At 51.9% G+C, this 13,951-nt stretch overlaps 1 protein-coding gene across 2 annotated transcripts in view; it reads right to left on the bottom strand.

Annotated features, from left to right (window-relative positions):
- The window catches only part of LOC112247367 (neurogenic locus notch homolog protein 1-like), a 43,088-nt gene that overhangs the window by 8,578 nt on the left and 20,559 nt on the right, over positions 1 to 13,951 (bottom strand). For both annotated transcript variants that reach the window (XM_042307039.1, XM_042307040.1), the window contains exons 3-14: positions 11,879 to 12,021; positions 11,332 to 11,667; positions 10,020 to 10,376; positions 9,689 to 9,844; positions 9,383 to 9,568; positions 6,754 to 6,867; positions 5,386 to 5,499; positions 3,426 to 3,659; positions 2,840 to 3,289; positions 980 to 1,366; positions 542 to 770; positions 207 to 408 (exon numbers count right to left, since the gene is read on the bottom strand). In XM_042307039.1, coding sequence (XP_042162973.1) covers positions 207 to 408; positions 542 to 770; positions 980 to 1,366; positions 2,840 to 3,289; positions 3,426 to 3,659; positions 5,386 to 5,499; positions 6,754 to 6,867; positions 9,383 to 9,568; positions 9,689 to 9,844; positions 10,020 to 10,376; positions 11,332 to 11,667; positions 11,879 to 12,021 — 2,908 coding nt within the window. The remainder of the gene's footprint in view (positions 1 to 206; positions 409 to 541; positions 771 to 979; positions 1,367 to 2,839; positions 3,290 to 3,425; positions 3,660 to 5,385; positions 5,500 to 6,753; positions 6,868 to 9,382; positions 9,569 to 9,688; positions 9,845 to 10,019; positions 10,377 to 11,331; positions 11,668 to 11,878; positions 12,022 to 13,951) is intronic.

The raw sequence follows: 13,951 nt of genomic DNA, 5'->3' as shown, positions 1-13,951 counted from the left end.
CTGAACATGTGTTTGTGTTAATGCTTTCTAGATTAGTATAGAATAGAATAGTATAGAATATAGTATAGAATAAAATAGCATAGTATAGAAAATAATAGAATAGAATATAATAGTTTAGAATTTAATAGTATAGAATATAATAGAATAGCAAAAAATAGCATAGAATAGTATAGAACAGAATAGTATAGTATATGCTGTGTGTGTACCTGGCAGCGGTTGCCTGTGTATCCCTTGGGGCAGGAGCAGCGGAAGGACTCCAGAGCGTCCTGGCAGACCCCTCCGTTGAGGCAGGGCTGGGAGTCACACTCATTCACCTCATACTGGCAGTGGGAGCCTGTGAAGCCTGAGCGACAGGTACAGGAGTAGCCGTTGACCTTGTCTGTACAGGTACCTCCGTTGAAGCATGAGCTGTGGGTGTAGGGTAAAGGAAAGTTCAATCATCACTGTTGATCCATTCTGCACACATCAGAACACGCACTGTTTCAAAGGTCACAAAGGGCAGACGTGCACGCACACAAACAGAGAGGACTATGAGACTCACCTTTCAGTGCAGTCTGGGATGTTGGTCTCACAGTTAATGCCAGTGAAGCCAGGTCTGCAGGTGCAGGTGTAGCTGTTGACGTAGTCTGTGCAGGTGCCTCCGTTCTTACAGGGGGCGCTCTGACACTCGTTGACCTCCATGGCACAGCGAGGCCCCGTGAAGCCTGGCAGACAGCTGCAGCGGATCGAGTTCACACCGTCCGTACAGGAACCCCCACTCAGACACGGGTCTGCAGGAAGACAGAGAGAGAGAGGGGTTAGGGATGGAGGAGGATGATATGTCTATACAGTACTATAGTTGGATAATGTTATAAACTGGAGTTGGAGGAAGTAGAAGCAGATATGGAGGCCAGTATTGTACAGCAGCAGCAGAGACTGTGGTCCTATGGATAATGAAGTACAGTAATAGAATATTGCTAGTCTCTCATTGGTCACTCACTAGGCGCACAGTCATTGATGTCCGTCTCACAGTTGGGCCCGGTGAAGCCGCCGCGGCAGGAGCACACGAACCCTCCCAGTGTGTTGGTGCAGGTACCACGGTTCTTACACGGGTTGGCGATGCACTCGTTCACGTCAATGTTGCACAGCTGACCTTGCCATCCTTGCTGGCAGTTGCACTGGTAGCCCAGGTAGTCAGGTGTGTTGGTGCACAGGGCATGGTTGGCACAGGGGTTGGGGGAGCAGGGGGTGAGCACGTCGGCACAGGTGGGCCCGCTGTAGGGCAGCTCACACAGACAGGTGAAACTGGCCACGCCGTCCACACACGTGCCCTGGTTCAGACACGGACTGGACGAACACTCGTTGATGTTTACCTGGCACAGGTTACCTAGGCAACGCAGGACAGAGCGACACAAGGGAGATGTGTTAGATTACGATACAGAGTAGAGTCATTGAGTAGGTTAATTTAACATGGGGATAAACCTTACTAAGTAAACTAGTAAACTGTCACCCGCTGCAGTTATTTTAGATATACACTAGGGGGCGTTATGAGCCAGTATATTAGATGGGACCCTTTATGGCTGATCTGGAAACCAAACCAAACAAGGCCTCTTGAGTTGTGTGAAACATCAGTTGGCATGAGAACAACTTACAGAAGTTTACACGGTCTGTAGATGTTCAAATGTTTTGGTGCATACATGCATCTCCAAGTTTATTTTCAAACAGTGATTGGTGTTTATTTACCATGTGTTTGTATACTGTGAGAGTGTATACATCATGGGTGCCTGGTGTATGTTTGTAGTGCCTCTGTGTGTCTAGAGTCAGGGTTAGGGATAGAGTCAGGTTCTGGGGTAGAGTCAGGGTCTGGGATAGAGTCAGGGTTAGGGATAGAGTCAGGGTCTGGGATAGAGTCAGGGTTAGGGATAGAGATAGGGTTCGGGGTAGAGTCAGGGTCTGGAATAGAGTCAGGGTTAGGGATAGAGATAGGGTTCGGGGTAGAGTCAGGGTTAGGGATAGAGTCAGAGTCTGGGATAGAGATAGGGTTTGGGGTGGAGTCAGAGTCTGGGATAGAGTCAGGGTTAGGGATAGAGATAGGGTTCGGGGTAGAGTCAGGGTCTGGGATAGAGTCAGGGTTAGGGATAGAGTCAGGGTCTGGGATAGAGTCAGGGTTAGGGATAGAGATAGGGTTCGGGGTAGAGTCAGGGTCTGGAATAGAGTCAGGGTTAGGGATAGAGATAGGGTTCGGGGTAGAGTCAGGGTCTGGGGTAGAGTCAGGGTCTGGGGTAGAGTCAGAGTTAGGGATAGAGATAGGGTTCAGGGTAGAGTCAGGGTCTGAGATAGAGTCAGGGTCTGAGATAGAGATAGGGTTTGGGATAGAGTCAGGGTCTGGGATAGAGATAGGGTTTGGGATAGAGTCAGGGTCTGGGATAGAGTCAGGGTCTGGGATAGAGTCAGGGTCTGGGATAGAGTCAGGGTCTGGGATAGAGATAGGGTCTGGGATAGAGTCAGGGTCTGGGATAGTCAGGGTCTGGGATGAGTCAGGGTCTGGGATAGAGTCAGGGTCTGGGATAGAGTCAGGGTCTGGGATAGAGTCAGGGTCTGGGATAGAGATAGGGTTTGGGGTAGAGTCAGGGTCTGGGATAGAGTCAGGGTCTGGGGTAGAGTCAGGGTCTGGGATAGAGATAGGGTTTGGGGTAGAGTCAGGGTCTGGGATAGAGATAGGGTTAGGGTTGGGATAGAGTCAGGGCCTGGGATAGAGATAGGGTTAGGGATAGAGATAGGGTTTGGGATAGAGTCAGGGTCTGGGATAGAGATAGGGTTAGGGATAGAGATAGGGTTAGGGATAGGACAGCAGGCTCACCTCTGAAGCCGTGGCGACACTTGCAGGTGAATCCGTTCAGCTGATCGATGCAGGTGCCAGCGTTCTGACAGGGGCTGGGCAGACAGTCATTACGGTCTAGGTCACAGTTCTTCCCCACCCAGCCGGGCTCACAGTCACAGCGGTAGCCGTTGATGTCGTCTCTGCAGGCGCCGTGCACACAGGGGTTGCTGCCACACTCGTCCACCTGGGAGTAACAGTAGGGAGGCTGGAAGCCCTCGGGACACTGGCAGTGGAAGCCGTTCTCCTCGTCCACACACGTCCCCCCGTTCCTGCAGGGTCCGGACGAGCACTCGTCCATCTCCACGTTGCACAGAGGGCCGGTGAAACCTGGTTTGCACACGCAGTCGTAGCGGTTGATGCCGTCCTTACAGATGCCATAGTCACATGGTTTGCTGGCACAGTCATCAAAGTTAATCTCACAGTTGGTACCTGTGTGTACAAGAGAGAGAACACCAATCAAACAGCAGTACTAAGACAGAGACCCCAGTAGAAACTCTGTGTCCATAATCAGAATAAAGTAGAAGATATTTAGTGTTATGAATCTCTGTTGGTACTGCTCTCTCACCTGAGGTACCGTGCTGACACTGGCAGATGTACTTGTTGACCAGGTCCACACACTTGCCCCCATTCTGGCAGGGGTTACTGTGGCACTCGTTCAGCTGGTTCTCACAGCGGTAACCCGTGTAGCCCGCCTCACAGTTACACGTGTAGCTGGCGATGCCGTCCACGCAGGTGCCGTGGTGGCACGGGTCGGGCTGGCAGTTGTTGGTGTTGCTCTCGCACAGTGTGCCCTCGTACCCTTGGGTAGAGACAACAGGAATTAGAACAGGCCTCCTAGGGTTTCTTTGCGTCTCACTCTTCATCTTTTAGACAGTTTTTTTGTCTTTAAATCTGCCTGCCACCTCTCCTCATCCAAACCCCTCCTACCATTTCCCCTCTCCCATTCACTTCTCTCCATCTCCACTTCCCTCTTTATCCCTCTCTATTTCCTCCCCCTATTTCCCACTCTTTCTCCCTCTATGAAAGCTTCTACAGTTTGGAGTTCTGGGCCCCGTGGTTTCCATGCCGACAGTGGTGTGTGTGTGTGTGTGTGTGTGTGAGACTGAGCAGTGTTAGTTGGTTCGTTAGTGTGCAGAGCAGAGCCGTGTGGTGTGGTGGTGCAGAGAGAGTTGAGTGCTGCTGTGCCGGGTGCTAGGTAGGCCCCATCGTGCTGTGGGCCAGGGGACAGGGCCTTGCGGTGTAGAAGGAGTAGGGCCCTTGACAAGGCTCACAGGCCTGGCTTTGTTCCCACAGGGGACAATGGTCCGTGCCACGTCTAACAGGGCCACTTCACTCAACAACAGAGGAGGGGGGGGGGACACAGAGAATACCAAGCAGCTGGTCACCGCTAAACAATGCAACAGGCTCCCCCATACACACACACTAGACCAACTAACACAAACACACCTGCTCAAGAAACATGCTAAAAACAGCTGAGCTGTTCACAGTCTTACACATAGATGTTAATATGAATGGGAATGACCTTGAGTGAGCTAAGATATACCACAAGGCCAGTGCAGCATGTTGGGGTGTGTGGGGGTATGTATTGTGGGGTACAGAGGAACAGATGTCGGGGGGATGACCAGCCCCAACCCCCCCGCACCCCCAGCAGCTGCTGGCCCTGGGTGACCCTGTGTGTGATCCTGGCTGGGGAGAAGAGGGGGATTAGGGGCCTCAGTCCAGCCTCAACCCCAGCCCAGTCTCAACCCCAGCCCAGTCTCAACCCCAGCCCAGCCTCAACCCCAGCCCAACCTCAACCCCAGCCCAGTCTCAACCCCAGCCCAGCCTCAACCCCAGCCCAGTCTCAACCTCAGCCCAGCCTCAACCCCAGCCCAGTCTCAACCCCAGCCCAGTCTCAACCTCAGCCCAGCCTCAACCCCAGCCCAGTCTCAACCCCAGCCCAGCCTCAGCCCTAGCCCAGCCTCAACCCCAGCCCAGTCTCAACCCCAGTCCAGTCTCAACCCAAGCTCAGTCTCAACCCCAGCTCAGGCTCAACCCCAGCCCAGCCTCAACCCCAGCCCAGCCTCAACACCAGCCCAGTCTCTACCCCAGCCCAGTCTCAACCCCAGCCCAGCCTCAACACCAGCCCAGTCTCTACCCCAGCCCAGTCTCAACCCCAGCCCAGCCTCAACCCCAGCCCAGGCTCAACACCAGCCCAGTCTCAACCCCAGCCCAGTCTCAACCCAAGCTCAGCCTCAGTCCCAGTCCATCTCCAGCAACAGTCTCCCAGGTCCAGTCCAACCAGCAGTCTGAGGCCGCAACAGACACACAACCAGGGAGTCATCTGACCCGACCATCACACTCACTCTCACTGAGACCATCACCATCTATAACACCTCGGGGTAGATAGAGGTGAGGGGACAGACTAGGGGCTGACTGTCAGTCTAGGACAGTCTAGGACCACTCATGTATGTACACACTGTACACACACAAACACAGAACACACACGTGGACATAAAGAAATTGACATTATTATTGCTCCTTACCTTCAGCACAGCGGCACTCGTATCCGTTGGGCCGGTCGTAACACTTGGCTCCGTTCTGGCAGGGCGTGCTGGCGCACTCATCAATGTCGATCTGACACATGGTGCCAGTAAACCCTGGGACAGGCAAATACAGAGGTGAGGGGTCAGAGAAAAGCTCTGGTAGACGGGTCCACAGTGAGGTCAGCCAGAGGTCTCCAGGCTAGGTTAGGGGTGGGACGTCCGTACAGTGGGATGGTAAGGCTCTAAAGTGTCTGGGTGATCCATGGACTTGAAACGTCTACTGTGATCCACAGTGTAGGACCTAAACATGGTTCTGGAGAGGGTTAGGCTCTGCAATGTCTGGAATCTGCAGTGTTCCGTTACGTCTGGACTATGATGCATCCTGGGATGTGTGGTGAATTTGAGAATGTCTGGACTCCTAAGGACTATGTTGTGTTCTGGAATGTCTGCTAATGTCAAGTCACGGTTCCAACTTCCAACACGTCTACCAATCGCTTAACCCAGCAACATTTTATCTCCCACATGCTTACCATTTAAATGGATGTCTTGCCCCGATATTAATGTAAATGTCAAACCAGAATAGTGAGTATGACTAATGCCTTGGTCAACTAGCTGAGGCATTTCATCTTGTACACGTTCTTCTACAGTGTCTGAAACAGCACGTTCTCAATTTGTTCCGACGAAAACACCAAAGTAGGCTTTAAATGAACTTGTATTCCATGTCTGAGAAAAAGTTTAGCTGGCAAAGCAACAGAAATCAATGGGGAAGGGGCCCATGGAGGAGTCAATTGGTGCGGTCGGTTTAGGAATACCTAGTGGTAATTAACAGTGTGAAGAGGATGGACCTGGTCTGTGTCTCTGTGTGTCTGTGTTGCTGCTTGGGGCAGGAGGTTAGAGGGGAAGAGACAGTGGGATTGTTTTCTCTCTCAGGGACCCCCCCTGCCTGCATCAGCTACATAGGCTCAATAGCTAGATGGGGGTGGGGGGATGTCTGCCCCAGATGTAAATTGCCAACCTGAATAAGAATCTCATTAGTAGGACTGCTGTCCTTCCACATTCCATCATAGATGGGGAGAGGAAGGGGAGAGGTTGTGGGGGGTCACAATAGTGTCTTTGTTCAGTGGAAAAGATAGGCAGGCTGCCTCTGGGGCCTGCGTGGCTTTTATGACTGGGCTTGGTCGCTCTAAAATCCCATCAGACAAAACTAGCAAGAGGAGCACTGATTCACAGGGACATTTAACTCTACATCTCACACCTGTTCGGTTCACACTGACCAACAGGTCAGCTATTTTCATTCATGAAAGGCCGGAGAGGTTCTTTGCTGTACCTCAACAGCTCAGAGAGACTCAGACATGATTCGGGTCTTACCTGGCTGGCAGGTGCATGTGAAGCCGTTGACCATGTCCCGGCAGATACCGTCGTTCACACAAGGGTTGCTCTCACACTCATCCACATCCACCTCACAGTAGGTCCCCATGTAGCCTGGAAAGTAAATACGCATATATATATATTTTAACATATATATTATTGGATTTTTAAACAGGACAATCAACATAATTATTATAGAACAGCCTCTGCATACACATTATTAACACAAATATCAAAGATCACATTTATTCATAAAATACAAAACTGTGAAGTGAAAAACAATTCATTCTGGGCCCTTCTATGTCCAGGTGACTATATAGTTTCCCTATCTATCTAGGGGACTTCTAGCAGTGGAAAGAGTTCACACAGTCTCAAGGGGCCACAGAAGGTTTTCAATCAACACTGCTCTTGTCAAGAGTCCCAAACCACAGGGGGAACGTTAGCTTTTACTCCCAGGATGGGAAACCATCACAAATTCACCTAATTGAAGTGCTGTCTGGGCTAAGGCTGTGACCTATATCACCAAACCCCACCGTGGTTCCACGCGGTATTACCACTCCCTGTCCCTGGGTCATCTTCCCCTTAACAACTGTCCTATATTCAGTGGAACCGTGCTATAGAGTGTTGCAGTGTCCCCTCCATTGAGGTGAAGCTGAATGTGGAGTGGGCCGCGGCGGCTCTGAAGAGACAGAAGCGCCGTGGAATCAGGAAGAATCGGCCACTCCACATGGCGCTCCACCAGGCTAGCCGATGATGAGGAGGGTGGAGAGAGAGGAAGGCGGCTGTCTGTGGAAAATGAACGGGGAGGTGGAGGGGAAGGGGGAGGGTAGAAGCTCTGGGAAAAAGCCTCTCTCCCTTCTCTTCTCTGTGTGTGTATGAGGGGTGTAAAGTGGAGCACAGAGGGGCCCTATTGTTCTGCTCCATTCCCACCACTCCGCCGCTCATTATTATTCACAGCACACTCCTCCCCCTCGCCTCGCTTCTCTCTCACCATCCAGCCCTATAGACCACGACTCCCATCCCAGATTTGCATAGTCCCCCAAACCAAACCCCCAGCCAGCATGTATGGCCTGAGGACGGTGCCGTGCGTGAGAGTCTCAATGTGTTTGTGAAGGAGGGTCGGGAGCCTTGACTCTGCACCGTACCTAACTAACACACTGGCTGGCTGTCTTACTGGGACCACCGGTGTCAAGGTTATGAGCACCTCTCTAGCCCACTACCACCACCAGCACCACCAGCACCACCAGCAGCAGTGAGAACGTGTTACATAATAAGATCTAGTGCCTAGGGAAGGTGCAGGGTTAGAGCTGTGGCTACTGCTGCTCAGGGAAAGTCAAGTGTAAAGCCATCATCTCCAGAGTGTCTGGGGCTCAGAGGGTCTATAGTAAACAAGAGGGATGGGAGATCAGTGAGAGATGAGATCAGAGGACTGGGCTGTAGTTTCCTGGCTGTAATTCCGTAGCTGTAGTTCCCTGCAGGTTCCTTGGCTGTAGTTCCCTGGCTGTAGTTCCCTAGCTGTAGTTCCCTGGCTGTAGTTCCGTAGCTGTAGTTCCCTGACCGTAGTTCCTTGGCTGTAGTTCCCTGGCTGTAGTTCCCTAGCTGTAGTTCCCTGGCTGTAGTTCCGTAGCTGTAGTTCCCTGGCTGTAGTTCCGTAGCTGTAGTTCCCTGACCGTAGTTCCTTGGCTGTAGTTTCCTGGCTGTAGTTCCCTAGCTGTAGTTCCCTGGCTAGAGTTCCGTAGCTGTAGTTCCTTGGCTGTAGTTCTCTGGTTGTAGTTCAGTAGCTGTAGTTCCCTAGCTGTACTTCTCCGTAGTTCTCTGGTTGTAGTTCAGTAGCGGTAGTTCCCTGTAGTTCCCTAGCTGTATTTCTCTGTAGTTCTCTGGTTGTAGTTCCGTAGCTGTCGTTCCCTGTAGTTCCCTAGCTGTACTTCTCCGTAGTTCTCTGGTTGTAGTTCCGTAGCTGTCGTTCCCTGTAGTTCCCTAGCTGTACTTATCCGTAGTTCTCTGGTTGTAGTTCAGTAGGGGTAGTTCCCTGTAGTTCCCTAGCTGTATTTCTCTGTAGTTCTCTGGCTGTAGTTCAGTAGCTGTAGTTCCCTGTAGTTCCCTAGCTGTAATTCTCTGTAGTTCTCTGGTTGTGGTTCCGTAGCTGTAGTTCCCTAGCAGTACTTCTCTGTATTTCTCTGACTTTAGTTCCGTAGCTGTAATTCCCTGTAGTTCCCTAGCTGTATTTCTCTGGTTGTAGTTCCGTAGCTGTAATTCCCTGTAGTTCCCTAGCTGTATTTCTCTGACTTTAGTTCCGTAGCTGTAGTTCCCTAGCTGTATTTCTCTGGTTGTAGTTCCGTAGCTGTAGTTCCCTGTAGTTCCCTAGCTGTATTTCTCTGGTTGTAGTTCCGTAGCTGTAGTTCCCTGTAGTTCCCTAGCTGTATTTCTCTGACTTTAGTTCCGTAGCTGTAGTTCCCTGTAGTTCCCTAGCTGTATTTCTCGGACTTTAGTTCCGTAGCTGTAGTTCCCTGTAGTTCCCTAGCTGTATTTCTCGGACTTTAGTTCCGTAGCTGTAGTTCCCTGTAGTTCCCGGGATGTATTTCTGTGCTGTGAGGTGTCTCCAGGTGGTCGGGGCGGGATGTGGTCCTACCTGGCATGCAGATGCAGGTAAACTCTCCGATGCGGTCCAGACAGGTGGCATCGTTCTGGCAGGGCATGGACAGACACTCGTTGATGTCGATCTCACAGCGGGGGCCGGCGTAGCCTCGGCCACACTGGCACTGGAAGGACCCCTCCGTGTTCACACACTTCCCAAAGTGTTCACAGGGGTTGGCACCTGCAGGCAGAGGGAACAGGGGTCAGTGCACCCGCTCACACACAGTACATATAGGGCGGGGCCAGGTGAGATAGGACCAACACAAAGCAGAGGTTGGTGCTAAATAATATGCCCTCTTACCAATGGAACACTCGTCCATGTCCTGGTTGCAGGCTCCGCCCACGAAGCCGGCGGGACAGGTGCAGATGGCGCGCCCGTTCAGGGGGTTGGTGTCACACACGGCGCCCTCGTTACACGGGTTGCTGACGCACGCGTCGTCCAGGTGACACAGCAGACCTGAGGGAAGGGACACAGGGACAAACAGAGTCATGTCAGGAACACTGTCCTAACTAACATACAGCTGACTAGGACTGCAAAATTCTGGATGCTTCCCTGGTTTTCCAGACTGGGATTTCAGGAAAACTAGGTCATTTGGGGAAAGTTCCCGGCAACAGTGGACCAGCGGACTCACCGGTTTTCCCCACGGGGCATTCGCAGAAGAAGGACGCCACGCGGTCGTGGCAGGTGGCGCCGTTGAAGCACACAGCGGTGGCACAGTCATCGATGTTCTCGCTGCAGTCGTCTCCCGTCCAGCCGTTGACGCACACGCAGGTGTGCCCCCCGATGGTGTTGAAGCAGGTGCCCCCGTTATGGCAGGCGTTGGGCTGCATAAGGCACTCATTGACATCCTCTGCACAGTACTGACCTGTCCACTCAGGTGAGCACTGGCAATTATAGGTGTTGACTCCATCCACACACAGGCCTCCATTCATACACCTATGCCCTGGGCAGTCGTCCACGTTCGTCTCACAGTTGTGTCCCTCAAACCCTGACGGAGACAGAGAGAGCAGAGAGGAGGGAAAGAGAGAGAGAGAGGTGAGCCAAGAAGCCAAGTCTCTGGGATAACAGGCACTCCCATTAGAGTTAAGTGCTCATAACACATCCAAATGCCCCCCACTTCCATTCATATGGTCTTCCTAAACATTCCCCTCTGCTTCCCACAGCCGTAGAGGTGAAGGGCAGAGAGGGGCAGTAGAAGTGTTTACATGTTCTCATGGCGTGGTGTTTCCCACAGTAGGTAGCAGCAGCAGCAGAGCACCAGGGAGGCCCCTGACACCACCGGGCTGACACACAGCGCTGTGCTGCGCTACAGAGGTCCACTACTCCCTGCCATGTTTGCTTGTTTTATAATCTCTCACAGTTTCAATGACTTCCTCTCCGGCCCAGAGACATTTCCTGTCAGCTCCCAGGAGGGAAGCCAGAAGGGCCATGAAGTAAATTCCTCCTGAAGGGAGCAGTTTGGAGAAGAGCTGCGGCCCACTTTCCTCTCCCAACCCCCGTTTGTCCCCCCCCATCCCGTCAACAAGCAATTAATAGCAGCCAGAAAGAGAGAGAGAGAGAGAGAGAGACAGAGAGAGAGAGAGAGAGAGAGAGACAGAGAGACAGAGAGAGACAGAGAGAGACAGAGAGAGAGACAGAGAGAGAGACAGAGAGAGAGACAGAGAGACAGAGAGAGACAGAGAGAGACAGAGAGAGAGAGAGAGAGAGAGACAGAGAGAGAGACAGAGAGAGAGAGAGACAGAGACAGAGAGAGACAGAGAGAGACAGAGAGAGACAGAGAGAGACAGAGACAGAGAGACAGAGAGAGAGAGAGAGAGAGAGAGAGCGAGAGAGAGAGAAAGGCATGGGAACCCTGAGAAAGACATGGGGTTTATAGTGACTGGCAGGGCTCTGGGGTCTGTGTGTGTGTGTGTGTAGGCCAGTTTATGAGCCAATCAGCTTACCTGGCAGGCAGGCACAGTCATAGGTGTGATCTCCGGTCGGGCGGCAGGTGCCCCCGTTGATGCACTGGGAGGGGGCGCAGGGCAGGGAGGACACCTCGCAGGTGCGCCCGCTGTACCCAGGTGGGCACTGGCAGCGGAAGGAACCATGGGTGTTCATGCAGAGGCCTGCGTTAAGACAGGCGCCAGACTTGCGGCACTCGTCGATATCGTTGCGGCAGTTCTTCCCCTGGAACCCGGGCGGGCAGGAACAGTTATAGTGGTTATTCCAACTGGCACAGCGGGCACCATTGGCACAGGGGCTGGTGGCACAGGCGTCTATGAGGGAGCAGTCTTGACCTGAGGATAGATAAGGGATGCAATGTCTCATTATGAACATTTTAGTTAACACCTAAACCTAATATATGCTTTATAACTTGTTATTAGCATGCATGAGCCTTCAACTGCCTCTCATCATTGTACTTACATACTTACATAAACGTGCACAGATCAGCTCTTTCCCACACCACTCTCTCAGGAAACACTGATCCACACAGACAGACAGACGTACCTCTGAACCCTCTCTGACACACACAGGTGAATTGTGGCATTCCGTTGGCCACCTGGCTCTTGCAGGCGGCTCCGTTGAGGCATGGCGACCGGTGACAGGGGTCCAGGCTTTGGCACAGAGGGCCGATGTACCCCGGCCGACATCTGGACAGAAATACGGAACACAGCATGTTAGACCCTAGGTTAGACTGACAGACTGGCAGCAGAGCAGCAGGCCTCAGAGCTGAGGCTGTTGGGAGAGATGTGAAACTAGTGTGATTTCCAGCCAAAAGCCAGGCAGGCAACCCCCTTCCCAGCTCCCTCCTTGTTCCTGCTCCACCCCCTGATAGACACCTTGGCAGCCGCCCCTGACTCTGACCCTGGAAGGAGTCAGTCCCCTTGGCCCTGGGCTGGGTGGATTCCATTCAGTCAGAATATTTATACTGCAAACACACACACACACACACACACACACACACACACACACACATATTACACACTCTATTTCTAATTCGGAAACAGATGTAAGCCATCAGTCATTGTCCTTCTCTCTTGTCTGTAGAAGACAAGACATGCACTCTCCTCCATTTCCCTCTCCCTCTGTTGTTCCCAGCTGGAAAGCATCACTCTCTCCATGCCAGTTCACATTCTTCCACCATTACTCCTTTTCCGCACTTCAGCTCTCACTTTTCCCCTCGTATGTTAAAACAAGCACGCCCAAAAACCAGCAGCTTACAAAAGCATGTCAACAATGTCAGACCACCTGTGACATAGCTGACCTATGAGAGATGCAGATATTAGGAACCAGGACTCCACTAACACAACATTTCACTGACTCTGAGAGCTGCTTTGGAACGATTCTAAAGACTAGGTGAGAAATAAATGTCTCTGCTTCCTGGGCCTCTTCCTAGTTGTTGTTTTCCAGTAACGCATCACACCATCTTGATGGACGACTAAAGCCTGAACTAAAAGTGTGCAGGTAGGGTGAGATAAACAACAGGTTTCCTGTGGCCAGGGGCCCCAGGGGAGGGAGAGCTCGGCGAAGCAGTACCTATTGGGGTCTGTTTGAGAGGGAGGCCAGTGTGATAGGTAGATAACCCATCCACCCATGGACAGGGAGCCCCGGTCCAGCCAAGGGAAAGGGACGGGAATTGGCTCCCACTTCAAACAGGTCGTTTGAAGCTGATGACAGGGCAGTGATGGCTGGGCCCTGGCCCTCCCTTGGGGCCCACTCTCCTCTTTCACTGTAAAATAACCCCCAGGCAGAAAACAACAATGGCTTTTCCTCTTCTTTTTTTGCAGGAGGGGGTAGATCATCTCTGTTACTCTTTGTGCTTCTTTTGTGACCTCAATCTGCTTTTATGACTCTACTCTCTGACTGGGGGGCCTGTGGCTAGTGCAGGGAGAGGAGGTGCAGTTTCTGACCCGTAGGGGCCACTCTTCTTGTGGGTTACCAGGCCCTGTGTGCTGAATACTGAGCCGGCCTGCTCTCTGTCTCTCTATTACACTGTGTTCCACTGGCTGCTCAGCTCCACTTCCTAAAAACAAGACTGCTCAGTGTTCTGTGGCCTTTCTTTCTACCTGACATGACAATGGCGAGACCGAGAAGCCACAGGGCTCAGCATGGAGAGGCAGGCAACACCCACATGAATGTGCAGCCGTAGAGACACACACACACCGGACCTAAAATCCAGAGAAATCCAGGAAAGTCCTCCTCAGACCATTTGTTTCCCCTCTACACTTTCAATGACATGCTGAAGAATTACCAGATTATTCAAGTACGCCGCTCTGATTAATTAGACAACCGGTCATTTTGAACAAAACTGCCATTACAGTAAGAACATAATGGTTCTTGGCAGTTGGGACAGTGTTGGGGCCTGGGAGAGTTATGCTCCTATACATGGAAGAAGAAGTTGAGCAGCTATATATATACACATACATACAGAGAGAGAGAGAGAGAGAGACAGAGAGAGAGAGAGAGAGAGAGAGAGAGAGAGAGAGAGAGAGAGAGAGAGACAGAGAGACAGAGAGACAGAGAGACAGAGAGAGAGAGAGAGAGAGAGAGAGAGAGAGAGAGAGAGAGAGAGAGAGAGAG

This window comes from Oncorhynchus tshawytscha, linkage group LG27, assembly GCF_018296145.1.
Source record: "Oncorhynchus tshawytscha isolate Ot180627B linkage group LG27, Otsh_v2.0, whole genome shotgun sequence".
In the NCBI taxonomy this organism is placed as follows: domain Eukaryota; kingdom Metazoa; phylum Chordata; class Actinopteri; order Salmoniformes; family Salmonidae; genus Oncorhynchus; species Oncorhynchus tshawytscha.
The sequence above is the reverse complement of the archived record's forward strand: the minus strand, read 5'-3'. Positions and strand labels throughout refer to the sequence as shown.